The 27,936-nt window shown below is 41.1% G+C and overlaps 2 protein-coding genes across 6 annotated transcripts in view; both read left to right on the top strand.

Moving 5' to 3' along the window:
* FGGY (FGGY carbohydrate kinase domain containing) overlaps nt 1-16,419 on the top strand; it is a 416,066-nt gene extending 399,647 nt beyond the window's left edge. For all 3 annotated transcript variants that reach the window (XM_082418647.1, XM_082418641.1, XM_082418642.1), the window contains 2 exons: nt 11,313-11,374; nt 16,191-16,419. In XM_082418647.1, the coding sequence (XP_082274773.1) occupies nt 11,313-11,359 (47 nt within the window). In that variant the 3' untranslated portion in view covers nt 11,360-11,374; nt 16,191-16,419. The remainder of the gene's footprint in view (nt 1-11,312; nt 11,375-16,190) is intronic.
* Nucleotides 16,420-16,466: 47 nt separating this feature from the next.
* Nucleotides 16,467-27,936, top strand: part of HOOK1 (hook microtubule tethering protein 1) — a 105,047-nt gene continuing 93,577 nt past the window's right edge. For all 3 annotated transcript variants that reach the window (XM_082418160.1, XM_082418158.1, XM_082418162.1), the window contains exon 1: nt 16,467-16,606. In XM_082418160.1, the coding sequence (XP_082274286.1) occupies nt 16,481-16,606 (126 nt within the window). In that variant the 5' untranslated portion in view covers nt 16,467-16,480. The remainder of the gene's footprint in view (nt 16,607-27,936) is intronic.

Genomic DNA, 27,936 nt, shown 5'->3' with positions numbered 1-27,936 from the left:
AAGGATTAGGCCTGGTCTTATTCATCAGTTAAAGCAAGTTTCAAATCCTAGCTAAGCCATTTACTAGCTTAGGAAAGTCACTTAACCTCTCTGAGCCTCTGTTTCCTCATTATAAATTTAGATAATAAGACCTTCATTACAGAATGTTTGTTAGCATCAAATGAGGCAAGATATAGATACACAGTGCCTGACCAAAATAGACATTTAATAAGTGTACACTTTCAACTAACCTTTAGCTAATGTCCTGCTAAAAGCTATGGACACATCAATGAATAAGAAAGCCAAGGACCCTGATTTCACAGAGCTTAGGTTCATGAGGGAGAAGTAGAGGTGAGAGCCAAAGGAAGAAGTAGACAGTAACCAAGGATGCAGATAAATTAATATAATTTCAGGCCATGCTAAGTGCTATGAAGGGTTATGAAGACAAGAAAATAGGATCATGTGGTAGAGGGTGTTCAGTAGAAGTAGACTGTTTCAGCCAAGAGTGGCCCAAGTCAGTCTCTTTGAGATTATATTTGCAGAGGACCTAAGTCATATGAAAAAGCCAGACAGTCTAAGATCCAGAAGCGCACTCCTGAAAGAGGCAGGAAGGCCCCCAGCAGGGGCAAACTTGCCACGTTCAGTCAACAGCACCATAGCCATTGAGTTTGCAACACAGCCAGCACAGTGAGCAAGACCTGAGGTGAGGTTGGAGACATCCACCCAAGTTCGACCTTGCAGTTCTAGGCCATCTTATGAAATTTCCTTCAAAAAGCATCCATTACAATTTTCAGGAGTGAGGAGAGCTATGATATAACAAAAAAATAAATATTTGACCTCTGTCCTTGACCTGGCACACAGCTTCTAAACCCCTGGGAATCTGGAGTGAAGAGTGTCTTTTGTATACTAAAGAGATGACTGGGGACCCCTAGATAACCATCAACACAGGGGTTGGTCACCAGCAAGACCAAGGCATGATTAGAGGGTTGGAACTTTGAGCCTCACTTCCTGACCTCCGAGTAGGGGAGGGGGCTGGAGATTCAGCTAATCACCAATGGCTAATGATTTACTTAATTGTACCTACGTAAATGAAACCGCCATAAAAACCCCTAAACAACAAGGTTTGGAGAGCTTCACGTGGTGTGCCCCAGAGAAAGCATGGAAGCTCTGCCCACCTCCCACCCACCTCCATTATACCTTGCCCTATGCATCTCTTCCATTTGGCTGTTCCAGAGTTGTATCCTTTATAATAAACTGGGCATAGCAAGTGAACCATTCTCCTGAGTTCTGTGAGCCATTCTAGCAAACCTGAGGTGGAAGGGCTGGTCATGGGAACCCCCAATTTATAGCTGGTCAGTCAGAAGTACAGGAGGCCCAGTGACTTGTAACTGGCATCTGAAGTGGGGGCAGTCTTGTAGGACTGAGCCCTTCACCTCAAGTGACACTAACTCCGGGTAGTTAGTGTCAGAATTGAACTGAATTGTAGGACACCACTTGGTGTCTGAAGAGTTGGAGAATTGATTGGTGTGAGGAACCCACATATTTGGTGTCAGAAGTATTGTGGGTAAAAATAGCTCAGAGAAACAAAATCTAATTTACTTCATTCGATGATCCATCCAACAATTTTTTTTTTTTTTTGGCTGTGCCGTGTGGCATGTGGGATCTCAGTTCCCCAACCAGGGATTGAACCCATGCTCCCTGCATTGGGAGTGCAAAGTCTTAACCACTGGACCACCAGGGAAGTCCCATCCAACAAATACTTATAGATCACCTATTCTGGCCAGGCACAGTTCTTAGTGCAGTGAATGAATCAAATAAAAACCCCTGGCCGCATGGAGCTTGCATGCTAATGGAATAATAAATATGTAAAGTTTATGGAGCATTTACTATGTGCTGCACTATTCTAAGTGCTTTGCCTGAAATAACTCACGTGGTCCTCAAAACAGTCCTGCTAGAGGCATACTGTTCTTATCCCTATTTTTAGATGAGGAAACAGGCATAAAGAAGTTAAGTCATTTGTCCATGATAATGCAGCAAGTGGTAAAGCCTGACTTCAAACTCTGGCAGTTCGTGATAGTCGGAGTGTCTTTCTGAAAACTCACTCTGACTGGTCGTGACTGTTGTTAGGGTACCAGTTAGGATGTGGGTCAGAGATTGGGGTACTTGAATTTTCAACAAAGCTATGAGTAGATACTATTATTTCCACTTTATAGATGGGAACACTGAGGCTTAGTTCACACATCTGGTAAGTAGCAGGGCCCAGATATGATCCCAAGCCTATTTATCTCTACAACCTGATACCTTTCCACTAGCATCTCCATTTCCTGCAAAATTGGAGAGCGCCACATCCCTACCCCTCCTTTATGATCAAGAGACTAATCCAAGGTGTATTTTAGAGTGAATATTGGAGAAATAGGCATTTGAAATTTTTTATTTCCATTTTGTAGGCATTCTATAATGGAAAATAAAATATAAATATACCAACACATACTTATAACATACACAGTGTTTTTTCTTTTACATTCTTTTAAATTGAGGTACAGTGTACATAAAGTGAAATTCACAGATCTTAAGTGTACAGTTTGATGAAGTTTGATAAATGTGTACACCCATGTAATCAACACCCTAATAAATAAGATATATGTATGTGTGTGGATGTGGATGCGTAGGTAGGTACGTAGATTGATACCATGTATTTAAAATTATAAATGAGGTGTGAGTCTTCATGTCATGATTAGTAATGAAGACCTACCCCACTCTTTCCTTTCTCTAACCCCTTCCTGCTTCTCAATTGACATTGTTGTCATGGAGGTTACACAGAATACCAGGTGCAGGTCAAACGATGACTGTGTCAAAAGAAAAACAGAAGAAAACAAAACAAATAGCAGAACAACTAGCCATTTCTTAATGCTTGTTGGAGGAAAATCACATTGCTATACTTTGTTTTTCTACGGAGGGATCATGTGCCTCAGCCCACACATTAACATGTGAACTTGTTGTTCCAGTAAAATGAGTCAGAGCTCCTCAAGAAGGCAGATTCATGTATTTCAGAACTATGTGTCAGCATCTCTGAAAAAAGGTACAGTGTACTGTATTGGTGTGTCTCACACACGCACACACACTCATTCTCACCCAAGGAGATGGCACAACTAATAAGCAGCAGAAGTGTGATTTGAATGCAAGCCCAGGGAACGCAAGCATCAGGCTTTTTTGCATTGCAGAGAGGACAGGAATGTTGGGTCTGAGTGTAGGGTTAAGCAAAGGCCTGGAGTCTGAATTCTGGCTTTACTGCATATTCGCTTTCTGACCTTGGGCAAATTCCTCATACTCTGTTCACTTCTTTGTTGATAAAGTGGGGATAGATGATGATATCTGTGTCATAAAGTCGTTTTGAGAATTTAAAGGGTCATGTACATAAACCAATTTGTACAGTGCACAGCACAGAGTAAGCACCTGCGAAATGTTGGCTGAACCAGTAACCTAGCAACAGCCATGGAAGTTGGTTGCTGGGCCAATGGATGCCTTGTTTTTCGGATCATGTACTCCATCAGTTAAAATTTTGAGCTTACATGCTAAATGCATGCAAACTTATTTACAAAAAAGCATATACATATTCTACTGTGCTTGTAGATTATTTACACTATAAAACAGCTGAAATATAGCTGAAATAAATGTTATTTTATAGTGAGGTCATCATACTAACATTATGCAATAGCTAAAGGTACACTGTTTATGACCAGGTGAGTTTTTAATGATTTTTTTAAAATGATTATTGATGATTTCTAAACGATTTTGAATATGTCTCTATATTTATATCTCAAACAGTATTCTTTGTTTTTCTTCTTTTTAATTGACATATAGTTGATTTACTATATTATATTAGTTTCAAGTGTACAGCATAGTGATTCAGTATTTTTACAGATTATACTCCATTAAGAGTTATTACAAGATAATGGCTGTGCTTCCCTGTGCTGTACAATACATGCTTGTTGCTTATCTATTTTATATATGGTAGTTTATTTCTCTTAATCGCCTACCCCCATCTTGCCCACCCTCCCTTCCCTCTCCCCACTGGTACTCACTAGTTTGTTCTCTATATCTGTGAGTCTGTCTCTGTTTTACATATACATTCATTTGTATTATTTTTTAGATTCCACATATAAGTGATATCACAGAGTATTTGTCTTTCTCTATCTGACTTATTTCACTAAGCATAATATTCTCTAGGTCCATCTACATTGCTGCAAATGGCACAATTGCATTCTTTTTTTATGGCTGAGTAATATTCCAGTGTGTGTATGTATGTGTGTGTGTGTATAAAGCATCTTCTTTATCCGTTCATCTGATGATGGACAACAAACAGTATTCTGGATAATTTTGATTTTTTTCCCAATTCTTGTCTTATCTGACTAGATCTTCATTGTTTTTACCTTACAATACAAAGAGCTAGCACCAAGTTAGTAAAAGTATCATCATTTTTTTGTTTCCTTGAATCTGAATTATCACCATTGCCTTTAATCCATTGGTTGAATCTTTCTCAGCTGCTTGCCCATTTTGTGAGGGTTTATTTAAATAAAATTAGATAATACCTAGAAACCTACCAACCTGGAACATGTAAATGATGATGTGTAGCAAAGCCCTGGAAACTGGGGACATAGAATGGAGTGCCATGCTGTCGTCCCTGGTGTTGTAGAGCTCTCACCCTTCCCTTAGGACACCTCACACATCTTACTCACTCATGACTGTCTGATGTGTGGACCAACTGATGGATCTGGTGACAATCTGCATATTAAACTTGAATTAATTTCTTTAGACTAAAAGTCATATAAATGGCACTTCCAATATTTTCTTCTGGAATCTTAACAGATCATCTCCAGCACTCCTTGGAGCACATGTATGCCATTTTAGAAACACCGTTAGATGATCTTCCATTGCCTCTGTCGTGAAAGTCATCACCCTTTCATTCAGCAGCTCAGCAAACATTAACCAAGCAGCTGTAAGTGCTAGGACCGTGTTAGGCATGAGACCCTCAGTAACATGGCTCCTACCTTCAAGGAGTTCACAGTATAGGTCCCACCAGGCCCGGTCCTGGTTATTCTTCCCTGTAGACCGTGACTCTGGACATGGCCAAGCTTGCATTGAGTGCCCTTTGGTGCCTTGGTCTAGATTGCCTGCCAGCCTTCCCAAAGTCTTAAGGCCATTGTTCCCCTTCCACTGGGTGGGAGAGAAGGTATCAGATCGCCTGCTCCCCAGATTGCCAACATTCCTGTGTCTGCCACTCGTGGAATCCCCATCTTCTCCACGGGTGAAGAGCTCCTTTCTTTCTTGAACCTAACTTCCCTGGGTACCTCACCCAGTATAGCCTAAAGCCCTTTGGTGGCTCCCAAGCCAGGCCATTACCACATGAGAGCTGGGAGTTCCCTGTGCCCACACAGGCCTGGTGTCTGCCTGTGCTGCTCCCAGGGAAGTGGTGAGCCGCGTGTGCGGACTGGTATCTCGGCCTTGACACAGCAGCAAAGGGTCAAACCCCATGAATGCAGTCTTTCATGGCCTTGGTACAGGGCTCCTATTTTTTCCTACAGAAACTCTTACACTTGCTTTCAGAAGTGACAATCAAATGTGAACTTTCATGGTTTATTTATAGCTCGGCCTTATAGAGAGAAAGAAAAGAAGTGATTAAAAGGCGATTTTACCAAATATTTTGTTTTTAAAAGCTTTCATTGTGTGGGCAAAAAGGAAAGAGAAAAGTCCCTGTCTTCGTTGTGCTGTCTAGACTCCCAAAGAGGGTAGTGTGCTACAAATCCAGATTGTCCGACTCCTGCCTGCTGACAAAAAGTATGAATTTTGAGGCCAACTTCAAATAAACCCTTTGAACAGAAATATATTGTGGGGGGTGACTATATTTAGCACATGTCAGCATTTCCATAATAAATTCATATTGTTGTGCTATGGTAATTTCCAGATTTACTGCAGCCAGTGGGTTCATGAGGTTTCAGTTTTATGTTAATTATTTGGAGAAATGGGAAAACTCAGCAGTGCTATTTCTGATGACAGCACTGATTCTCTGGGCATTCTCCATATTGTGTCAAATACCCTTAGTGAGCCCTGCGTCCCAGGAGAGAGGAGAGTGAGCACAAGTCATTTTGACTGCCTGTAGAAGCATAATTATTTTTTAATATAAATTTAGTTTATTTTTGGCTGCATCGGGGCTTCATTGCTATGCATGGGCTTTCTCTAGTTGCGGCGAGCGGGGGCTGTTCTTTGTTGCTGTGCGCGGGCTTCTCATTGCGGTGGCTTCTCTTGTTGCAGAGCACGGGCTCTAGGCACACGGGCTTCAGTAGTTGTGGCTCGTGGGCTCTAGAGCGCAGGCTCAGTAGTTGTGGCTCACGGGCCTAGTTGCTCCGCGGCACGTGGGATCTTCCTGGACCAGGGCTTGAACCCGTGTCCCCTGCATTGGCAGGCGGATTCTTAACCACTGCACCACCAGGGAAGCCCATAACTTTTTTTTTAGAGTGCAGTACAGTTTTATTTTCCTTCAAATGATCAAATCCCTATATGCCACTGTATAAAGTTTAGAAGACAGAAAAAACAAGTTAACAATAGAAAAAGCTATCACCCATGCTCTTGAACCTGTTAATATTTTAATATGTTTTCTTCCATTGTTTATGACGCATGTGTAACACAGTTTCTGAGATAGAATTGAAAAACAGCTGTATTTTTTTACTCTCACTGTCCCTTTACAGTTGTGCACTAGAGCTAGTTTCTCTCTGCCCTGATTAAAAATTCTGTTACTTCCATTACTTTCTTAGATAAGTAGAAAGTCACTTAGATAATACAAGTTCTGTAGTCCCTTTAAGTCAGGAGACATAACCAAAATTCAAACATTAGAATACCAAGGAATATATAAGAATCAGCACTTCATTTTTTATCCAAAGGTAAGACAACTCCTCACTCCTCCAGCTGGGACTGTTGCAAATGTGAGGAGGTGGCTGTGATCAGATTCTCCTTTTTTCCTCATTCACTTTCTCTACCGTATATATTAGCTTTTTTCTTGTTCTTCTGAGGTGGTTGGAAGGTGTAAGGGAAGAGAGCTCAGGGGTGTAGGAAAGTTCTTATCTTAATCAGCATTGTCATAAATGGACTTCATGCTAAGTTTAATAGGTGTTTACAGCTAGGCTCCATTGTAGATTTTCTTTGGAGACTTTCCACTTCTGGAAACCTCTCACTGTATCCTATCCTTGTCCTTTTCCTTCTCTATTCTAGTAGATTGCTTGCTCTTTTAATTCCTTAAAAATCCAGTAGGGGACTTCCTTGGTGGCGCAGTGGTTAAGAATCCGCCTGCCAATATAGGGGACACGGGTTCAAGCCCTGGTCCGGGTAGACCCCACATGCCGCGGAGCAACTAGGCCCGTGCGCCACAACTACTGAGCCTGCACTCTAGAGACCATGAGCCACAGCTACTGAGCCCACGAGCCACAACTACTGAGCCCACGTGCCACAACTACTGAAGCTCATGTGTCTAGAGCCCGTGCTCTGCAACAAGAGAATCCACCGCGATGAGGATCCCGCGCACCGCAACGAAGAGTAGCCCCCCCCTCGCCGCTACTAGAGAAAGCCCGCAAGCAGCAGCGAAGAGCCAACGCAGCCAAAAATAAATAAATAAATTTATAAAAAAAAAAAAATCCAGTAGTTTGCCTCAAGCTTCTTTATGCAGGCTCCCTCCGCCTCATTAGGTGGCCATACTGGACAGGATCTAAGGCAACCCAGGAAGCCCTCTCACCTGTGGCCACCTCAGGTTCATGGGAAACAGTCATGCCTTTTGGAGTCTGACACGTTCTGGCAGTGCTGGCTGATCCCAGGACAACACTCCTTCACTGCTACACCGAAGCTGCCAGCCAGCGCTTCTTCTCCAGAAGAACCCACTCAACCCACCGTGTCCCACGCCCTCAGGGATGCACATCCAGATCCCTGTGGCGTCAGCGAAGCCATGCTCTCACCTCTCCCCTAGAAGGCCTGATGCTCAGTCAACACACAGCTGTCTCCTGAAAAATCCATCTCTTTTTCTGACCTTCCACATGGATGAAAGGTTTGAGTTGATTTATGGGTCCTCAACTACCCTTTTTTTCAAATTCTTCAGGGTGGTCTGTTTCCAGCTCACTTTGGTATCTCATATCTGTCAACTTTGGATCTCAGACAAAACTTCCATTTTAGCATTCTTTCACGTGTACGGTCCTTAAGTTCATTTATCCCGTAGACAATTCGCTGAGCGCATACGATACACCAGATGCTGAGTTTGGCAGTGGAAACAATTATAACAGTTCCTGCCTTAAGGAGCAGGAGTCTAGTTGGGGCAGCTGATGTGCTAACAAAAGACTGTGGTGCCATGTCATAAATGCTGTGACGGATGGAAGCACAAGTCTCTGGGGGAGCAATAACTCTCTAGTTGGGCGGCAGGTAGTGGGGATGAGTCAGGGAAACCTTCTGTGGAATCAACACCTGAGCTAAGTTTAACATTTAAATCTGTACTTTCTTGAGAAACAAAATAACCTCTTTTTAAACCTTTGAAATCTCTGTCACTGTTATTCCTCAATAATTCATTTTAAAAATAAGCAAAGGTAACGTGAAGAAAGGAAAGAAGAATTCCCTGCTATCCGCCCTGTGTCCACACATCTGTTACAGTGGGAAGGAAAGTGACATTTATGGAGCTCCTTCTCTAATACAAGTTTCCTGGATCCCACCCATGAAGGCAGTCCTGGAATGTCGGCTCCAGTCTGAAGCCTAAGCACAACCCGAGGAGTATTCCCCTAGGGAATTTTCAAGCTTCAGAGGAGGCAGGAGGAGGCGGGGTCCTCCCTAAAATAGGCAGAGCAGAGCACCGCTATGAAGGAAGAAGCAATCCCAAAACAAGAGAACCAGTGGCAAAGTTGGCAATGGGGATGGCTGAGACCATCTCAGCAAGACATGGGGCTTACTTTAAGGGAATCAGAACTTAATTTATGAAAGAAAATGTTATGACGTATGTTGGGGTGAGCAGAGCTCTTAAAATATTCTTGTTAAGTGGAACGGCAGTGACCACACTAAGATGTTTTTACTCTTTTGCAGAATGGCCCCAGTCTGACCTTCGTTGGTTCTTATCCTTTCACCTTGATTCCCTTTTCAATAATTTTTCATAATTTTTCAAATCTCCTCCTTAATAAGGCTACCATTTCTTTCTGCTGTCAGTGTGCTTGCTACTCTCAGCATCTCTGATCTCCCAAACAGCACTTTTAAATCCACTGGGGGCTAGGAAACCAGATAACTAGTTCAGAATGTCCATGGCATCCTTGGGGAAGAGTTGGTAGGACATCCTTGCCAGATTGGAAATATGTGTAAGTGATTAGCAGATGAAAAAGTATCAAGTTTCTTAATCCTTGAATAACTATTGAAAAGAAGTTTATCTGCTTCTAACATAGTATTTGTCACACTCTATTTTGATCACAGTAAATGTCTTTTCCATTCTGTGGTGAGCTCTTTGATGAAAGGACCCATTCATTCTTCACCTCTGTATTCCATATATATTAGATACTGTGCTTGGCACATAGAAGGGGCTCAATACATTTTATGAATATTCTAGGTACTGAGATTAAGCAACAAATAGACAAAGCTCCCAGACTCTGTAGCTTACATTCTGGTTAGAACAAGGAACGGAGAGGAAGAGAAGGAACACATAAACCAATAAGTACACAAATTGTCAAAAAGGAATTAGTGATAAATAATAAATATATTATTTATATAATTATATAATTAAATATATATGTGTGTGTGTGTGTGTGTGTGTGTGTGTGTGTGTGTGTGTATGTATATATATAAATAAATAGATCATAAGTAAGGTGGTAAGGATGGGCAAGGAAACACTTGGATATGTTTTGAAGGTACCCAGGGCCTTTCACATTCTGTGTGGTAGTCAGCTTTTTACATTTCTTTCCTCCTCTGCTCGTGTGTGAGTTTCTCCAGGGCAAAGAGTATATCTTATGCAAATCTGTATCCCTAGCACAGTGTCTGTACATATTGAGTAATTAATATATAGAGAGAGTAAGAAGTTGTACATATGTGACCTCAGAATGACTACATCCTTTACAATAAGAGTTCAGTAGCTGTTCCTAAGACGGGACCTATTCTGAGGAGCTTTGTCATGCTGTTGCTTGCAATCTCCCCAGGTAAGTCTTTGGAATCCAAAGTTTGGGTTTACTCCATTCCCCCTAACTTTCCCATAAACTTAATAGCATTGGGAGACTGCCCAAGGAAACTTGACCTTTCCATTCATATAATGGAGCCAACACAATCTATGGTTGATCTTGATGCTGTTCACTCTGACTGTGTCCACCAAGACACTGCAACTTGCTGATTGCCCGCTAACCGCATTGTAAAGACAAGAAAGTCCTGAGGTCAGGTCCATTAGACTCAGCCCAGAGGTCTCACATCTGTATGAACAGTTGCAGAGACTACTGGGAAAAGACCTAGAAGTGAAATGAAGAGGTCTTAGATATTCTATCTTAAAGTACAGGTGCAAAGTGGCTTCTGTTCAGTTACTGCTGTTGTGAATTAAGCAGGCAACGGGCTCAGTGGCTGATTATGTTGCCTTCTCAAGCCCTCGTGTCCAGGCAATGCAAAGGGGAAATAATTCCTTCCCACCACACCCTGCAAGCCATAATAAAAGTGCTTTGCCTTCCAGATTGTTTATGCCCTGGAGGTCTCAATAGGCAACCATTTATTAAGCCCAGGCTGTGTGGTCATAGATGTAACCTTTAATGTTCACTGGATTTTAATCTTATCACCAGAGAAAGTAAGTTGAAAAAAAAAAAATGGACTCACTGAATCTCTTAAGGGAAGTAAATTCTAATTAGAATGTTCTTGCTGGGACTTACCTGGTGGCTCAGTGGTTAAGAATCCCCCTGCCAGTACAGGGGACAGGGGTTCAAGCCCTAGTCCGGGAAGATCCCACATGCCGCAGAGCAACTAAGCCCGTGTGCCACAACTACTGAGCCTGCGCTCTAGAGCCCGGCGCCACAACTACTGAGTCGGCGTGCCACAACTAGTGAAGCCCGTGCACCTAGAACCCGTGCTCCACAACAAAGGGAAGCCACTGCAATGAGAAGCCCATGCACTGCAACGAAGAGTAGCCCCCGCTCGCCACAACTAGAGAAAGCCCACGCTCAGCAACGAAGACCCAACACAGCCAAAAGTAAATAAATAAATTTATTTTAAAAAGGAAAGAATGTTCTTGCCTATGACAAGCCTCACATTGGTATTAACTTTCCAACTTAGTTCTGTGTGTTCTGTTTTCCATTTGACAGGAGGCAATGGCAAGAATGAGCAAAGTTGGGAAAGTTGTGTTTCCTAGACATGAGGATAAAAGGTATGTTTATATGTTTTCTGTGCACCGTGCTGAGGAATGAGGACAACAGACACATGCAACTTTAGAGCGGGAATAAACCACAGGAGTCAGCAAGCCAGGCCTTTCATTTAATAGTTGATAAAACTAAGTCTCAGAGAGGTAAAGTCACTTTCAATTCCCCAAGATCACGGAGCTAGATAGGGCCAGACCTGGAGATCAAATCCAAACTTTTGAACTCTCAAACCAATGTTTTTTTCCCTAGGTCATTAGCAGTAAATCTGGTCTCCTCTGTTCTAAAATGGGGATCTCTTATGTCTTCCACACAGTAGCATCTGTCTGTTCCTCCACCCTTTGCATCATGTGACTTTGAGGGCTGCAACGTAACTTTTATTTTATATTGAAGTATAATGCAATTGAAGTAATTTACAATATCCTGTTAGTTTCAGGTATACAGCACAGTGATTATATATATATATATATATATATAGAGAGAGAGAGAGAGAGAGAGAGAGAGAGGGAGAGATATTCTTCTTCAGATTCTCTTCCTTTATAGGTTATTATAAAATATTGAGTATAGTTCCCTATACTATACAGTACGTCAACATAACTTTGATTAATGTTTTAACCCCAATTCACAAACACTAATTTATTGAGTGCCTGCTATCTTCAAGGCATTATGCTTTTTGGCATCTAGGCAGGATTTAGAAGGGAATAAGACAATCTTATTTATGCAGTAGATCATTTCAAGCCAAAGGGATATGTTATATAATAGAAGTATTACCAGGTGACAAAGTAACCCAAAACAGAAAAGAATTTGACCCTGTAGGAGTGAGGCAAAGCTTTTGAGAGGAGGTTAAGTCTAGCTGACTTTAAATGCTTAAAAGAAGTCGTCAGGCCAAAACCGAAAAGCACTTTGTCAGTAGAGGAATAACACAGGCAAAGTTATAAAGATGGCAACAGCATTGTACATCCAGGAAACGATCAACAACTCATAATTCTAAAATGCAAAGTATGAGATGGGAGATGGCAGGGAGTGAAATTGGGTGTTGGGGGGGAACAGAGGGGGTCCTCTCATAATGAGCTTTGAGGCCGTGCTAAGGACCTCAGACTTCATCCTACTGGTGAAATGGAGATACTGAATTTTACACAGTGGTGGGACCTGGTCAGATGCAGATATTAGAAAAATCCTCTTAGTGGATGCGTTAGGGGGCCTAAGGGTAGGAGAGACCAGGTGAAAAGTTTTTCAACAATCCAGCTGAGAGAGGAAAAGGACCTATATTGAGTCACTGGTAGTGAGTTTAGAGATGAAGGAACAACTGTGCAAGTGGCTTTTATCATTTTAGGAAAGTATTTGAGGTTAAGACATAAAAGCAAATTCTACCTTATATAATGGACAGGCAAAGGTGCTGGTCCCACCAAAGCATAATCGACATTTAACAGAGTGGAAATGTCCATGGAAAAAGCCATCCCGTATCTTTTTATTTTCTTAAAGAAAGTCTCCAAATGGAGTTGGGCTGTTAATCCTCTGAATGTAAACCCCTCTCTAAATACCAGGGTGAGTGGAGCAGGCCCTTACATGGGGGAGCTCAATGCAGGAACGTGGAGAGAACTGAGTTCCCCATGGCAGTGGGAGCCCTGGGCTAGCAGCATCCCTCTTTTGTTGACATTAGAAACAGATTATTCTTCTCCATCTCTTCACTGACCCTCTGAAGACTCTTGAGGGAAGTCTGTTTTTAAGTTCTTTGAGTAGATTCCACGTGTTCTTTTGAAAAGAATCCTGGGCGGCTTGCTGTCAGCCGCTTGAGAGAGGCACACGCGATGCTCTAGCACCATCTGCAGGCGGCCTGAAGATTTGCAAGTGGAAAGAGCCAGTTTCCTTCTGGGCTACACTCAACATCTCCTTGACTCAAATCACGTTCTTGTCTGTATAGAACACTTACTTAGGTCTGTGCCACACAGACCTAAGAATGGAAGGAAACATTTATATATCATATATCTGATAAAGGATTAATATCCATATACAGAGAACTCCTAAAACTCAATAACCAAAAAGCCAACAACCTAAATCAAAAGTGGACAAAGGACTTGAATAGACATTTCTCCAAAAATGATATACAGATGGTCAATAAGCACATGAAAAGATGCTCAACACCACTAATCATTAGGGCAATACAAATCAAGACTACAATGAGACACCAATTTATACCCATTAGTATGGCTACTGTCAAAAAACCAGAAAATAACAAGTGTTGACAAGGATGTGGAAAAATTGGATCCCTTGCACACTGTTGGTGGGATGTAAAATGGTGCAGCCACTGTGGAAAATAGTATGGTGGTACCTCAAAAGTGTAAGATAGAATTACCATATAACCCAGAAATTCCACTTCTGGGTATGTGCCCAGAAGAACTGAAATCATGGTCTCAAAGAGATATTTATGCACCCATGTTCATAGCAGCATTATTCACAGTAGCTAAAACATGGAAGCAACCCAAGTGTCCACTGACAGATGAATGGATAAAGAAAAAGTGGTATATGCATACAATAGAATATTATTCAACCTTAAAAAGGAAGGGAATTCTGAAATGTGCTACAACACGGATGAACCTTGAGGATATTATGTTAGTGAAAAGAGCCAGTCACAAAATGACAAATATTGTATGGTTCCACTTATATGAGGTACCTGGCATAATCAAATTCATGGAGACAGAAAATAGAATGTTGGTTGCCAGGGGCTAGGGAGAAGGGGAGAAGGGAGAGTTATTGTTTAATGGGTGGCGTTTTAGTTTTGCAAAGTGAAAAGAGTTCTATGGATGGATGGTGGTGACGGCTGCACAATAATATGAAAGTACTTAATGCCACTGAACTGTACGCTTAAAAATGGCTAAAACGGTAAATTTCATGTTATGTATATTTTACCACAATTTTAAAAATTGGAAAATAAGAAGCACAGGGAAAGAAGCACCTTGGACCTCAGCTTCCCATGTATAAAAAAGGAAAATATAGTCTCTCCATCTTTTGACATTTCAGGATAATAGAAGGATGTAAGAACAACATTAGCCCACATTGTGTAAGCACTTGACAGTCTGCAGAATATTTCATGTTCATGTTTAAAATTCAGTCACTCTATGACGTAGGTGCTGTTATCATCCGTCTTACAGCAGGGAAACTGAGGCTCAGACCATTTAAAGAAGTTGCCCCAAATCACCTAGGCTTCTCTGCCTGGAAAGCCGATGCTTTTCCCACTGTACAAAGAATAAGGCCAATGAACAAAGTTGCTGCAAAGTTGTCAGTATTAAAATTAGAAATCTTCAAGTGTATGAGAAAGAGTACTGACCGAAGCTTCCTTCTAGAAGTTTCCCAAAGTCAGAAAATCCATCTCATATAGTGAAAAAATTGCTTGACGTTAGATTGTCAGAGAGTAGCATTTGAAGAAGAAAATTGCTGTCCCCAAAATCATTCTATGATTAATAAATTTGGAGGCTCATAGAGTGGGTTTTAGTATAATCTACATATAGTGAGATTGATGGTAATATTGGAATGTTAATTTTTTAAGTAGTAACCATAACTAGCATTGATATCACTTGCTATGAGTCTAAGTGCTTCTCAAATACTACCTCATTTAGTTCACATAACAGTTCACATTACCTCTATTGAGATAGGTCTTATAATTTTTCCCATTTACAAATAGAGACATTTAGGAACAAAGAGATTAAGTAAAACATCCATGGCCACACAGCTAGTAATGGGGCCAAGCTGAGATGCAAACCCAGGCCTCAGAGTCCAGCTCTTAACCCTGTGTTTGGCCCCATCACGGCTCTTAAGTTACCAGAATTCTTAAGGTAGAAATGCTGGGCAGGGGTGTGCCTATTAATCTGTTTAGCTCTGCACGTTACAGGTAGAAGTCCCTGTGTGCATTCAGGGTTGCTCTTACACTCTCTGTCCCCCAATTCCCAAGCTTGCACCAATGCTCCTTCACGAGGACTTCTTTTCAGAGCACCCCAGAATCTCCCAAGACATGCTAGACAGGGTTCATCAACCCCTTACCTCACGTCAGCTCCTCCCAGCCAGGAGGAATAAGGGCCAAGCTGCCGTCTGCAAGTATAATTTGTCTTAGCTACTATTGTCCTATTCAAGATTGTGATGCCAAGGTAGCTTCAGCTGCTCTGCCTTCTAACTCACGGGCAACACCAGTTCTAACAGGTCTTACCTGAAGACTCAGCTGGATAGTACAGGAGAAAAGGGTCCTCTGTGGGATGCCTGGAAGGCAGGGCACAGCTCCAGGGAAGGTGTTAGTCGCATTCTCATGGGGTTTTACTCCCAGATAAAGGAGTCCGCAAAGGAAATGTAGGTGTGGAATGTGCAAAGGGTGATTAAAATGTTCAATCTCATCCCTGGTCAGGCTGTGACGTTAAACCAGTCACTAAACTGGTGGGGGAGGTGGGGTAATCATATATGAAATACTTATTGAAGCTGGGAATGTGAAAGGCCCTGTGTCAAGCCTGGCACTTCCACTGTGTCATAGTGGAGGCTTTGAAGTCAGATAGCCCTGAGTTTGAATTTCAGCTCTGCCGAGTTTTAGCAGTACTATTTTAGATTTGCCTCTTTGAGCAAATCTCAGCTCTAAAATCTTTACCTCTAAAATGGAGATGTAAGTTCACCCATGGAGGTTAAAGGTAGTGAGTGTGGAACATGTGGTTCAGGATGCTGTCAGCATCCAAACAATGGGAAGTGTCTGCAAAACTGTAACAGGTAACACTTCTGTTCTTCTAAATGTCAGGGGAAGCTGCATAACAGTCTTGCTTGAGGTCATCCAACATATTTATTTTTCTCCTGCAGATATTATGACAAGAAATATCAAGTATTCCTAAAGCTGGTTGAACACCAGAAGGAGTATGCATCCATCATGAAAGGGGACTGAAGTGAGCTTGCATGGCGGATGCCAGGTTTCATGTCATTGCATCAGGGGCCTCTGTCATTTCACCTTATATTTAAGACCCTTAGGTATCATTTCATCATTTCTGTATTTTCTTTTTAATAAAGAAAACTGAGACGTGTGCAACCAGAACTAGAGTCTTCCATTTCACAATACCACCGTTGTTTACTTGGTAGTTTCCACAGGCACCATCATGGAGACAGAAACTTCACCAAGAGTCATAGGATCTCCTATGGGACTAGAACTTGGGGATCATTCAATCCAGGAGAAACTGTCCTTGGTAATTGATTCAATGTCAGCCACTAAGGACTTACTTCAGGTAGGACATCTAATGTTTATTCTATAGGTGGCTAAAAACTTATTAACTTTTTATTTGGAAATAATTTCAAACTTACAGAAAAATTGCAAGAATAGGAATAATACAGGGAGCAACCATGTACCTAACTTTTACCTTTGAATAGTTATCCCATCTGCTTTCTCATTTATATGTTCTCTTTCTATATGTGTGTGTGTGTATATATATATATGTATTCGTATACATATGAATACATATACACACAAATTTTTATGAATCACTTGAGAGCAAATTTCAGTAGACTTAATATTTTTGTAGCACTTTTATTTAATCTATTCATATTCCAGTTTTGTCAATAATTCAATAATGTCTTTTATGGCATTTTTCTCTCCTGAGTAGGATCCAGTTTAGACTCAGATATCGCATTTAACTGCAGAATAGTCATCTTGCAAACATCATTTTAAAATAGGTGCAGGCAGGGATCATCAATGGATCCAGGAGGAAATTTTTTTTTTTTTAACATCTTTATTGGGGTATAATTGCTGTACAATGGTGTGTTAGTTTCTGCTTTATAACAAAGTGAATCAGCTATACATATATCCCCATATCTCCTCCCTATCCCACCCCTCTAGGTGGTCACAAAGCACCGAGCTGATCTCCCTGTGCTATGTGGCTGCTTCCCACTAGCTATCTGTTTTACATTTGGTAGTGTATATATGTCCATGCCACTCTCTCACTTCGTCCCAGCTTACCCTTCCCCCTCCCCATGTCCTCAAGTCCATTCTCTAGGTCTGCGTCTTTATTCCTGTCCTGCCCCTAGGTTCTTCAGAAACATTTTTTTTTTTTTAGATTCCATATATGTGTGTTAGCATACGGTATTTGTTTTTCTCTTTCTGACTTACTTCACTCTGTATGACAGACTCTAGGTCCATTCACCTCACTACAAATAACTCAGTTTCGTTTCTTTTTATGGCTGAGTAATATTCCATTGTATATATGTGCCACATCTTCTTTATCCATTCATCTGTCGATGGACACTTAGGTTGCTTCCATGCCCTGGCTATTGTAAATAGTGCTGCAATGAACATTGTGGTACATGTCTCTTTTTGAATTATGGTTTTCTCAGGGTATATGCCCAGTAGTGGGATTGCTGGGCCATATGATAGTTCTATTTTTAGTTTTTTAAGGAACCTCCATACTGTTCTCCAGGAGGAAATTTTGATGAGTAACAGGATATATGCATGGTCTTAAAATGTCTCCTCACAGATTGTTTATCAGTTACAAGAAGAAAAAGAATGTTAACCATACAGGGAAGAAATAGGGCAGCATCTTGATTGGGTGATCAAAATTAACTTCAGATGGGTAAATAGACATCATGGGCCTCCAGATGTGATAGCCTGAAAAAGACACAACATCATTCTAGCTGGGAATGCGTAGCCTGGATCTAATCATAAGGAAACATAAGACAAAACTCCAATTGGGCAGCATTCTGTTTTTTAATGGACTATACTCTTTAAAAATCTCTCTGTCATAAAGACAAAAGTGTATGGAAAAGAAACATGGTGGCTAAAAGCTTTTGATATAGACAAGTATTTGAAAACACAACTACAGTTACCTTAGTTGATACCCTAACACACACATACCAACACAAACATACACACATGTACATACACACACACATACCATTTTGGACCCAAGAGTAACTGCTAGTTTTGATTCTAGAGCTGTCATCATTCAGATGAGTTTGAATAGAGAACATATGGAACTTCAGCAACATAAGTCAGCAGGTAGAGAAGAAAAAGCCATTACAGCTCAGTCATCAAACCTCTTTTTGAGTACTTATTCTGTGCCAGGTATTGTGCTACGCACTGGAGTACAGGGATAAAGGAAACATGGTCCCTGCCTTCAGGGAGTTCCCAGTCTAAAGAGAAACAGAGACAAGTAAATTGATCACAGTACACTGTAAGAGGTGCCACATTAAAAGAAGGCACCTGCTGCCATAGAGCACATCCAACAGCAAGAAAAGGAGGAAGCAGTGGAAGGTTAACAGATTGGATGGAAAGCATTATGAGGTAATGGCTGTGAGCCCTGGCTTGGGATTCTAGGCCTGGCTCCACCTCTGACTTGATGTGTGACTTGGAGAAAGGCCCTCAATCTTCCTAAACTTCAGATTTTGAATGAGGATATTCATAGTACCTACTTTACCAGATCACAATGAGGATTAAGTGAAATAATACCTGTAACGCACTTAGCTCAGTTGTCTGGATCATGCCTGTGTTTTTGCAGGACCTGGCACCGAGGAGATGCTCAGAACAATAACAATAAAAATTTTGAGTAGGATGACCACACCCAGTTGCAAAGGCCAGCTCTATAATAACATTTTACAGTATCCAAAGGATATAGAGATCTTGGGCAGGGACTAGAGTGTGAAGGTAGGTGTGGCTGTCCAGTCCAGCAGGCTCTGACAGCAGGAAGAAGCCCAGTTCATTCACCTAGACCTCAGGCCAGAACTTGAGCTGTGGATGAGAAGGATTAAGGAGTCAGACTCAGCACCTCAGGGAGAAGTCAGGTATAGCAGGATCTAAGGCACGATGTCAGGACCACAGTCAGACAGGCTTAGGCTGCTAATACTGATCAGCTCTGACTTAGAAACCAGGTCAGGCCTGGGCCCACTCAAGCAAAGCAGCCGTGAATGCAGAAGTTGAGCCTGGCTAGGAACACAGAGGTGGAAGAGTGAATAATTAGCAGCTATTTGCCAAGTTCTTCCTGTATGTTCTCTGCAATTCTTACCACAGCATAACTTACGGTAACATTAACTTCATGTTCCAGTTAAGAAAGCTTAAGACTCAGAAAACATAAACAGCTTGCCCAGAATCCCTCACGTGGCAGTAGAGACAGGATTCGAATCCAGATCTGTCTGGGTGGAAAGCTTTGGATGTTACCATCTTGTAACAGCTGCAGAGAAATCCAGCCCCACAGCCTGCCCTTTAGCTAGAGTACTCGTGCTGTGGGTGAACAGCGGGGCTACTGGGCCTTCTCTCAGGCAACTCCTATCCAAACCAACCCTGGGTTCCCACTGCTTTATAGAGAAAGGAAAACACACACAGACGAGGCAAGGAACATGGGAACCCTAGAAATCCTCTGGCATCTTAACAGTGAAGAGCACTGTTAGAAAGGCTGAAAAACCTTGTGTAAGATAACTTAACCTCTAGGCCTCAGTCTCCCCCCCTCTGTCAATGGTATAATCCTGCTACCTACCTCCTAATGTTGGTCATAAGGATTCAGTGAAGAAACTCTATAAAGGCCCAAGCACAGTGCTATGTGGATAATAGGCACTCTACAAATACTGTTTCCACAGTGTTCTCTGGTGCCACCTGGCCAGATGGTTAATCCCTAAGAAAATAATTCTGGTTCCTACTATGAAGCCAGTGTTTTAGGAAAATGTAAATGCCTATATGGATTTCTTTAACCATGTGTAGCTGGAGAATAAAAATTTTAATGACTCCAATACTCACCTTCTTGCACTGGGAAGGGAGGCTTTATTTAATGCACACATGTAAAAAAGTATAAGTGTATTTAGCTTTTATGAATAAGAATTACAGTGTGGCCAGAGTGGTTTGTGGGATTTTTGTTTGGTTTGGTTGCCTACTGAAAGCTTTTCTTTCAAGTTGAAGCCAGCCTTGTTTCACAAATCATTTTGCTAAGGAGCACATTTTGGGTTTTTCATTTTGACCAAAAATACTTCCCATATGTGAAGAACATAAATGTGGCTTTCCAAAGAGCCCGAGAGAACAAAAGCTGGGAGAGGGAAGTGGAGAGGAAAAGACAAGGACAGCGGAATGGGTGACATGGTGCAGAGCGGCAGTAAAGGACAGGACCCAATGCCAGAGTTTGCTGGAGTCCAAATGCCACAGCTAGAAGGGATGCCCTCGCTCAGGGAGACCCCGACTGGGTGGTTGGTCTTGCTATTCACACCACAGTCTATGTTGTTGCCAGTTGCACTGGGGAGCAGAGGGATAGAGAGTATGCGTTCCAAGGGGAGTGGTGAAAATACCGTAGGGCATCCCTGGAAACACCCAGCTTTGAGGAGGCACCAGGTCAGCAGGTAAGGGTAGCAAGCTGAGCATTAGAGTCTTAATGTTAAGGTGATCCTCTTTCTCACAGGCCAGAGGATAATCAGGTTAATTCAGCTTTAAGTTTGTTGCCCTGTCACTGCCCTGGTTGCTCTTGTCGGAAACTGAGACTCTCAGGGCCTGTGTTCTCTGCACCTAAATAGTTCCCAACACATATGAGTGCTCAGTATATAAATAGATACACAAAGATGAGACATTTTTCTGCACAAAGAAGACAGGTAGAACTAAAAATACCTCAAAAATATCTCACTTGCAGATCAAACAATCTATGATATGTGTTAGCGAACCTAAATTTAAGCAACACTGAAAACTTTAAAATGTGACGTGGTCATTCAGGGTTAAGAAAATCATGCCTTATACCTAACGACTCGCTTTTAGTTTTTCGTTGTGCATGTGTGCGTGCACACACACACACAACACCACACACCTCATTTTGGGTTGTACTTCAAGCTCAGAAACCTTTTGCAAATTTTCAGTGTTGTTACAGACCATTCCCTGCATGATCTCTTATGGGAAACCAATTGCATCGTAGTCCAGAAATACCCATTGTTCACCAGGGCTGCAGTACACATGCTTTCAGAATTCAAGGGCATAGTTACAAATAATTACCATCAAAGGATTTAAAATGAAGGACATTGTCGCTAAACAAAAACTAATGACCAAGCAGAGCTGTGTAATGTAATTATACTTAAGATGGGCCTTCTGATGAATTACAGAAGAATCTTTGTGCTGTCTCGTGTCTCCATAAATGCGCTTAACTGTTATTGACAGTAATAGGAGGAAGTCTTGGACATAAAAACCTTTTTTTTCCTTTTCTAGTTTCCACAGAGAGAACTTAAAAAGCAGTGCATTTTTAAAAAGGATGTTTCTCCCAGTACTTCTAAATATTTGACAATTATATAAAATTTGTAAAACAAAAGTAACTTAAATAAAAACAAAGACTACTGCTAATAAATTAAGGTTTTCCAGTTTATTATTAGCTCACCCGTTAATCTTATGGTCAATCTCTATTCTGCACAGAAAATCATTTAAAATTACATATTAGAACAAATGCTTCTAAAGACCTAATTTTATTTGCTTAAGTCATACCTGAAGTCTTGATTAGAAGTGTTTCCTTATTAAAACCTAGGGTGAGCCTGGCTCCCTACTATACAATTTTAATACACTTGAGGTGGAAAATATTTTACTTATTATTGTCTGGTATTTAGGCAAAGTCAATAATGATGCCTTCCATTTGAATATTTCTTTGCAGTATCCACGTTGACTGCATGCATGTAATCTCAGCTGCTCCTTGTAATAGATTGGTGAGGGGAGGCCTGACAAAGGGAGGGATCTCATTTTATAAAAACCACGGCTCCACGAGTTTAAGTTACTCGCCCAAGATTGGGTAGCTGGAACACAGAGGCAGGATCACTCCAGTGCTTCTTCCTAAGTAATTCAATTAGCTTATATGTGCAACAGAGGATGTTTCATTAGTTAGCTAATTGCTCTCTCCTCTGTGGTCCCCCTCTTTAGAAGATGTATGAATATCTAGGAGGCCCCTTCTGATGCTCATTGGTTGATCAAAGTACTGCGTTATTTCTATGGGCAGCAGAGTGGTGAAGTGATAAAGGCTTGAGCCACGGAGTCACTGAGTCCTGCCTTCGGATCACAGCTTCACTGCTTACTAATGCACACAGTGTATGAACTCATGCAAGCTAGTTAACCTGTGAGTCTCTGTTCCTTATCTATAAGGTAAAAGAAATGAAAATCTGCCTCACGGCTGATGTGAGAAGTAAATGGGATGATGTTTTGAAGTGCCTGGCCCAGTGCCTGATATAAAATAGAACTGCAACAAATATCAGTTTTTCTCCTCAACCCATCCATTTTTACATTATAAAGTAAATGCGTTTTTCTAGAAGCGTCTAGAAGCATTGTTTCCAGTAAAGTTGGATGACTTTATATCCATTTTCTATAGATGAAAGTTCTATGTTCCATCCATAACAACCAACCAGTACTGGGCCCTTGCTATGTCAAGAGTGCTGGAATAGTTCCCGTCAGTGCGTAAAGGGGCCAGCTGCAGGTTGCAGAGAAAGGCGACACACATAGATAGATATTTAACAAGCCCAGAAATGTCATACTAGATGCCCAATGCACACCACGGTTGATAGGTTCTACAAGAGGTCTAAGGATGTCAGTAAGGCAGGCCTATCTGGAAAGGCTCATCTGTAAGTGATGAAACATCCAGCCCTGCCTTTCTCAGCTCTGCTAAGCTCAGGTACTGAAGATCTTTCACCCGAAGATTCAGCTCTGCTCCATCCCCAAGATAAGCCAGGCTGAGGCAGGCTGTGTACACCCAATTCAGACCAGCTGCAGCTCTTCCCCAGCCAGTGAGTCTGGAATTCGTCTTTCTGCCAGTAGGCCCTAGGCACTGGGAACCTCACTAAATCACAGGCTTCTCCCCAAGGGACAAACATGTTTATCCAGTCTGGTATGACCCCTTGAAATTGCTCAATTCTTCTTATGCTAGGCACAAAGAAAGAAATGTTGAGTCCACTCACATGGTTCACTGCGTTATTCCTAAGCCATTTGTCAAAGTCCATGCCTCACATTATATTGCGTTCCACATGTAATCCTCCTGAGCTCTGTTTACTTATTCTCTTATTTCTGGCCTCGCTAATCCCTTCAAATTTGACTTTTGCAACTGTCTCCCTGGGTAGAACCTTGGCTCTCCTTCAACCATAAGTTGGTTAAATTCACCTTCCTGCTACTCTGACTTATAAATTGTCTCTCCCATCCCACCTGGCCCCAGAAATCCCTCTCCAATTAAACCATATGGAAGGCTTATCTACCTGAACTCAGCAAACAGAAACTAGAGGTAAGCATCTGGCCCTCCAGTTTCCCTCCTGGGGCCAGAGTCCTGCTTGGATTTTAGGCGGTTTGATAGAACCCTGATACATTATCTAGCACTTACGAGCTCTCTCCCCCAGGGCCAAATGCAGTTCCCTGTAATTCTCCAGCCACCAACCCAGGCCTTGCTTTTGCCCATACAGACCTCCCAGAGAGAATCCAAGGGACTCAAGCATGCTTTCTGGCAAGAAACTTCTATTGCGATGCCAGCTCCGCTGACATGAGTGATAGCCAGTGAAGATGTTCTCCGAGGGCTTCCCGTTCCTGATCTCTTATGGTTGAGTGGAATCTTGTAACCAGTTCTGTTTAATGAGCTGTGAGAAATGATGGGTGTGATTTATGGACCAAGTCTTTGTCAAGTGAGAATCCCCAGAGCTTTCTTTTCTCAATAACCAGCACTGTTCCAGAAAAAGGTTCTCCCTCCTCCTGGGCTACAGAGTAAAGATGAGTCAGAGCAGAGCCCCCAGCCAACCCACAATGAACATGCAGCTTGAGTGAGACATAAGTTTTAAGGTTGTTTCTTCCCTCAGCATAATCTTTTCTACCCTTACTGATGTACCTCACAACTGATATACCTCAAACTATTAGCACCAACCTGACCCATATGAAGCTAAGTTTGCCATGATCTGAACATCAGGCTCAGTCTTGTTACATTAATGCCCTTGGTCCCAGTCCTGAACAACCTTTCATGCTTCCTTTCCCCACTAGTGTGTGTTGAGTGCTCAATCTCCCAGGAAATCAGCAGGACATCCTCTTATTCTACTCCAGGGTTTCCCGAGAGAATGTCACTTGGGATGGTGCTGAGCTGCAAGTGATAATAACCGAGAGTAGCTTATATAAGATTTTTATTTCCTTATTAAGAAATACGGAGACAGGCAGTCATCAAGTTGGCGTGTGGATTCAACAATTCCATCAAAGATCCAAGCCCATTTTATCCTTCTGTTCCTCCCACCTCAGCCAGCTGGCTTTTGACCTTAGGTTTGTTACTTCCTGATTGCAATATGCTGTCACTTTTAGAGGCATCTCATTTTTCACATAACAGCGTCCAGAGCATCCAGGACCTTCTCGCAATGCCACCTTTTTTGATCAAGGAAGAGCCTCCCAGCAGACTTCTCCTTAGGTCTCATTGGCCAGGTTCTGCATCACAGATCTGCCACTAGGGATTCTTAAGACTGGCTTAGAGAACTCAAGATGCACTGGGACTGGGCATATTGCCATTCCAATGAAACCATTGTTCTGTTAGAAAAGGGGAGGAGGCAAGAGCTGTTGTGTAGGCAGCCAGCAGGGTTTGATCTACAGGGTTTGCCAGAATAATAGGTTTTCCTTGGAAAAGTGAGCCAGGGCCAACTAAGTTTGGGAAACACTGAGTTAAACAGGCTTTTGTTATTATAGGGTATCTTAGAATAGTCTAAATATGGTATGTGCATTGTGAATCTCCTAGAGAGAGATAAGTTGTGGGACATCTTCCAGACTTATTCCATTTTTGTATCGAGCATTTTATTGCACTCATATAGAACCACTATAGTAATTTGAACCCAATGGACCAGGAATCCATAATGTTTTGACCTGAGTCATATGAATGTTTCTTTCATGTTATCTGTGACTAAGGTTTATTCAGCAAATTAATGGTTACTAAATGCAATTTGGTTGTTTCACCTAATTATAGAAACAAAATGCTATTTACTACATGACTGTATCAATTTACTATATTCACTACTTTACTATATCAAATATTGTCTTACAAATGAATATTATTAATTATCAAGGTCTAAACTAGTCATTAAAAATAGGCTTAAAGAAGATTTTTATTTAGAAACACATTATAATAAATCTTTCAATTCAATTAAATTGTCCTTTCAGTTAAATTAAATCGTAGCTCTTGAAGCACCATAGATCAAGCCATTGGGATAGCTAGTGTCAAATACTAGCTGAAAATTCAATCCTGCATTTCTTGGTGATCTTTTTAAATTTAGTATTTCTATTTATTCTAACTTTAAGTCTTCCTCCCCTCTATTATATATTCCAGGTAGGAACCCCTCTGGTCACACACAGCAGCCTGAGGACATCTCACGCTTATCTCCCCTTCCTGTGCACACCCTAACCGTAAACACACATACATACCTACAACACGGACAACCTCAACATAGTGTTAGAGCTTCGGCTACAAAGAGCAGAAAGCTCTTTCCTTGAGACCAAGAAAATACCAATGGGAAATATATCTAACATTAGCTAGTTTGTGACACATGGAGTTTCTAATACTAAATTTCATGAGTTGCATTAAAATTGAGCTGATCTAAATTCCAATCTTGTATAGAAATTTTAATATCATCCTTTTGACAATAGGTTTCTAAGACTTTTGGTTGATTATACGTTAATGGCTTTAGAAGAAGTTTTGGCATATCCTAGAAGATTCTAAAAATACTTGTCACAGTTAAGAAGGATTTGAAGAAACTATACAGTTGAGTTATGTTAATAGCAAACATGTTTTGTTTTTTTTTTACAAATGTGCATTTTCCTTTTTGACATCGACATAGTAATTTTTAATTTCTGAAACATATGGCTTAGCTGTTCTACACAGGTGTTATATTGCGCTGGAGAACGTATTGTGCTTCTGTATATTCAAGCATATGTTTCAAACCTACTCTTCTTAAAACAAACACTTCATAGACTTCCTGCTATTTATATTAGAAACATATACTTGACCTTGATATCACCTGCTCCTTTTAATACAGGGTCTTGCCAGGAAACTTCTGGGAGCTTATGAAATCTACAGGAAATAAGTACAATGTTGACTTTATTCTAAAGGTGATTGAGTTGGTGAGGAAGTGGTTAAAAAAAACACCTTTATGACTGTAAATGTAGAATGAGATAACAATGTGTTACCCTTTTAAACCTTTCCTTATCATTTTCCTCTCCTCACAAACTTTTGCATTTGTACTTAACTCAGTGTTCTAAAAATTATTGTTTCTCATACTACACTTTAATCACAGCTCTCGTTTTCAAATATATTATAGTTTATGTACCAATAAAAATAGCTAATAATGATAGTATCTTACACTGGATAAACTTGAAGAGTTTCCACTGGCCAAAACAGGGCAATTGTTGCATCAAAAAAAGAAACAACTATAATGGATTAATAGGTATATACCAATATATAAGCATCCATGAGTGGTCCCTAAATATGAACATGACTTAATTTATATTTATCCACTGGATAACTCTGCAGCATACTGCTCATCAAATCATATCTTTGCAAATAGATTCAGTCAAATCCTTCCACCCTGGACCTGAAATACAGGGTGATATTAAACTGAAATTGTCTCTTTTAGGAAAATGAAGGTCCATGTTCCTCATAAGAGAGGAAGAATAATAGGTAGTCTTCTCCAGAGAAACAGAACCAACAGCGTGTATATATGTATACACATATATACATATATATATATACACATATATATGTGTGTGTATATATATATCTGTGTGTGTGTATGTGTGTCTGTGTGTGTAGATAGATAGATAGATACTTGTTATAAGGAATTGGCTCACAAAATTATGGAGGCTAAGATATCCCACAAGCTGCTGTCTATAAGCTGCAGACCCAGGAAATCCAGTGGTATATAAGTTCAGAGTCCAAAAGATCAGGAAGAGCCGATGATATAAATCCCAGTCCAAGGGCAGAAGACAATGTCCCACCTTAAGCAGTTAGGCAGAGAGAATTCTCCCTCCACCTTTTGGTTCTATTCAGGCCCTCAAAAGATTGGATGAGGCTCACCCACATTAGGGAGGGCAATCTGCTCTACTTAGTCTACAGATTCAAATGCTAATCTCATCCAGAAACACCCTCACAGACACACACAGAAATAATGTTTAACCAGATATTTGGATACCCCATGGCCCTGTCAAGTTGACACACGAAATTAACCATCGCACCATCCAACTTCAGATCTATGGTTCCTCTAACGTAGTGATTCTCACTCCCAATTGCATATTAGAAGAACCTGTTTGGGTTCCACCTCCAGATATTCTGACTGAATTGTTCTGAGATGTGGCCTGGCACTGGTATATTTGAAAATCTCTGCCAAGTAACTCTAAAGTGCAGCTGGCATTAAGAACCACTGCAATCTAACTATAGCAGTAACTTCATTTTTTCTCTGGGAGAGAATAAGAGAGACTATCCTTCAGGAAATACACTTAAAAACACCATCACCAGCAATAACAAGCCACTAAATGCCGGACATGGCAGATCAGATAGTAATACTCATTTAATCCTTTAAATAGCACTGTAAGGGGCATATTACTATCCTGATTTTTGTGATAGTAAAATAATAAATGGTA

This window comes from Balaenoptera physalus (assembly GCF_965194825.1).
Source record: "Balaenoptera physalus genome assembly, chromosome: 1".
Classification (NCBI taxonomy): domain Eukaryota; kingdom Metazoa; phylum Chordata; class Mammalia; order Artiodactyla; family Balaenopteridae; genus Balaenoptera; species Balaenoptera physalus.
This window is presented reverse-complemented; position numbering and strand designations above follow the sequence as displayed.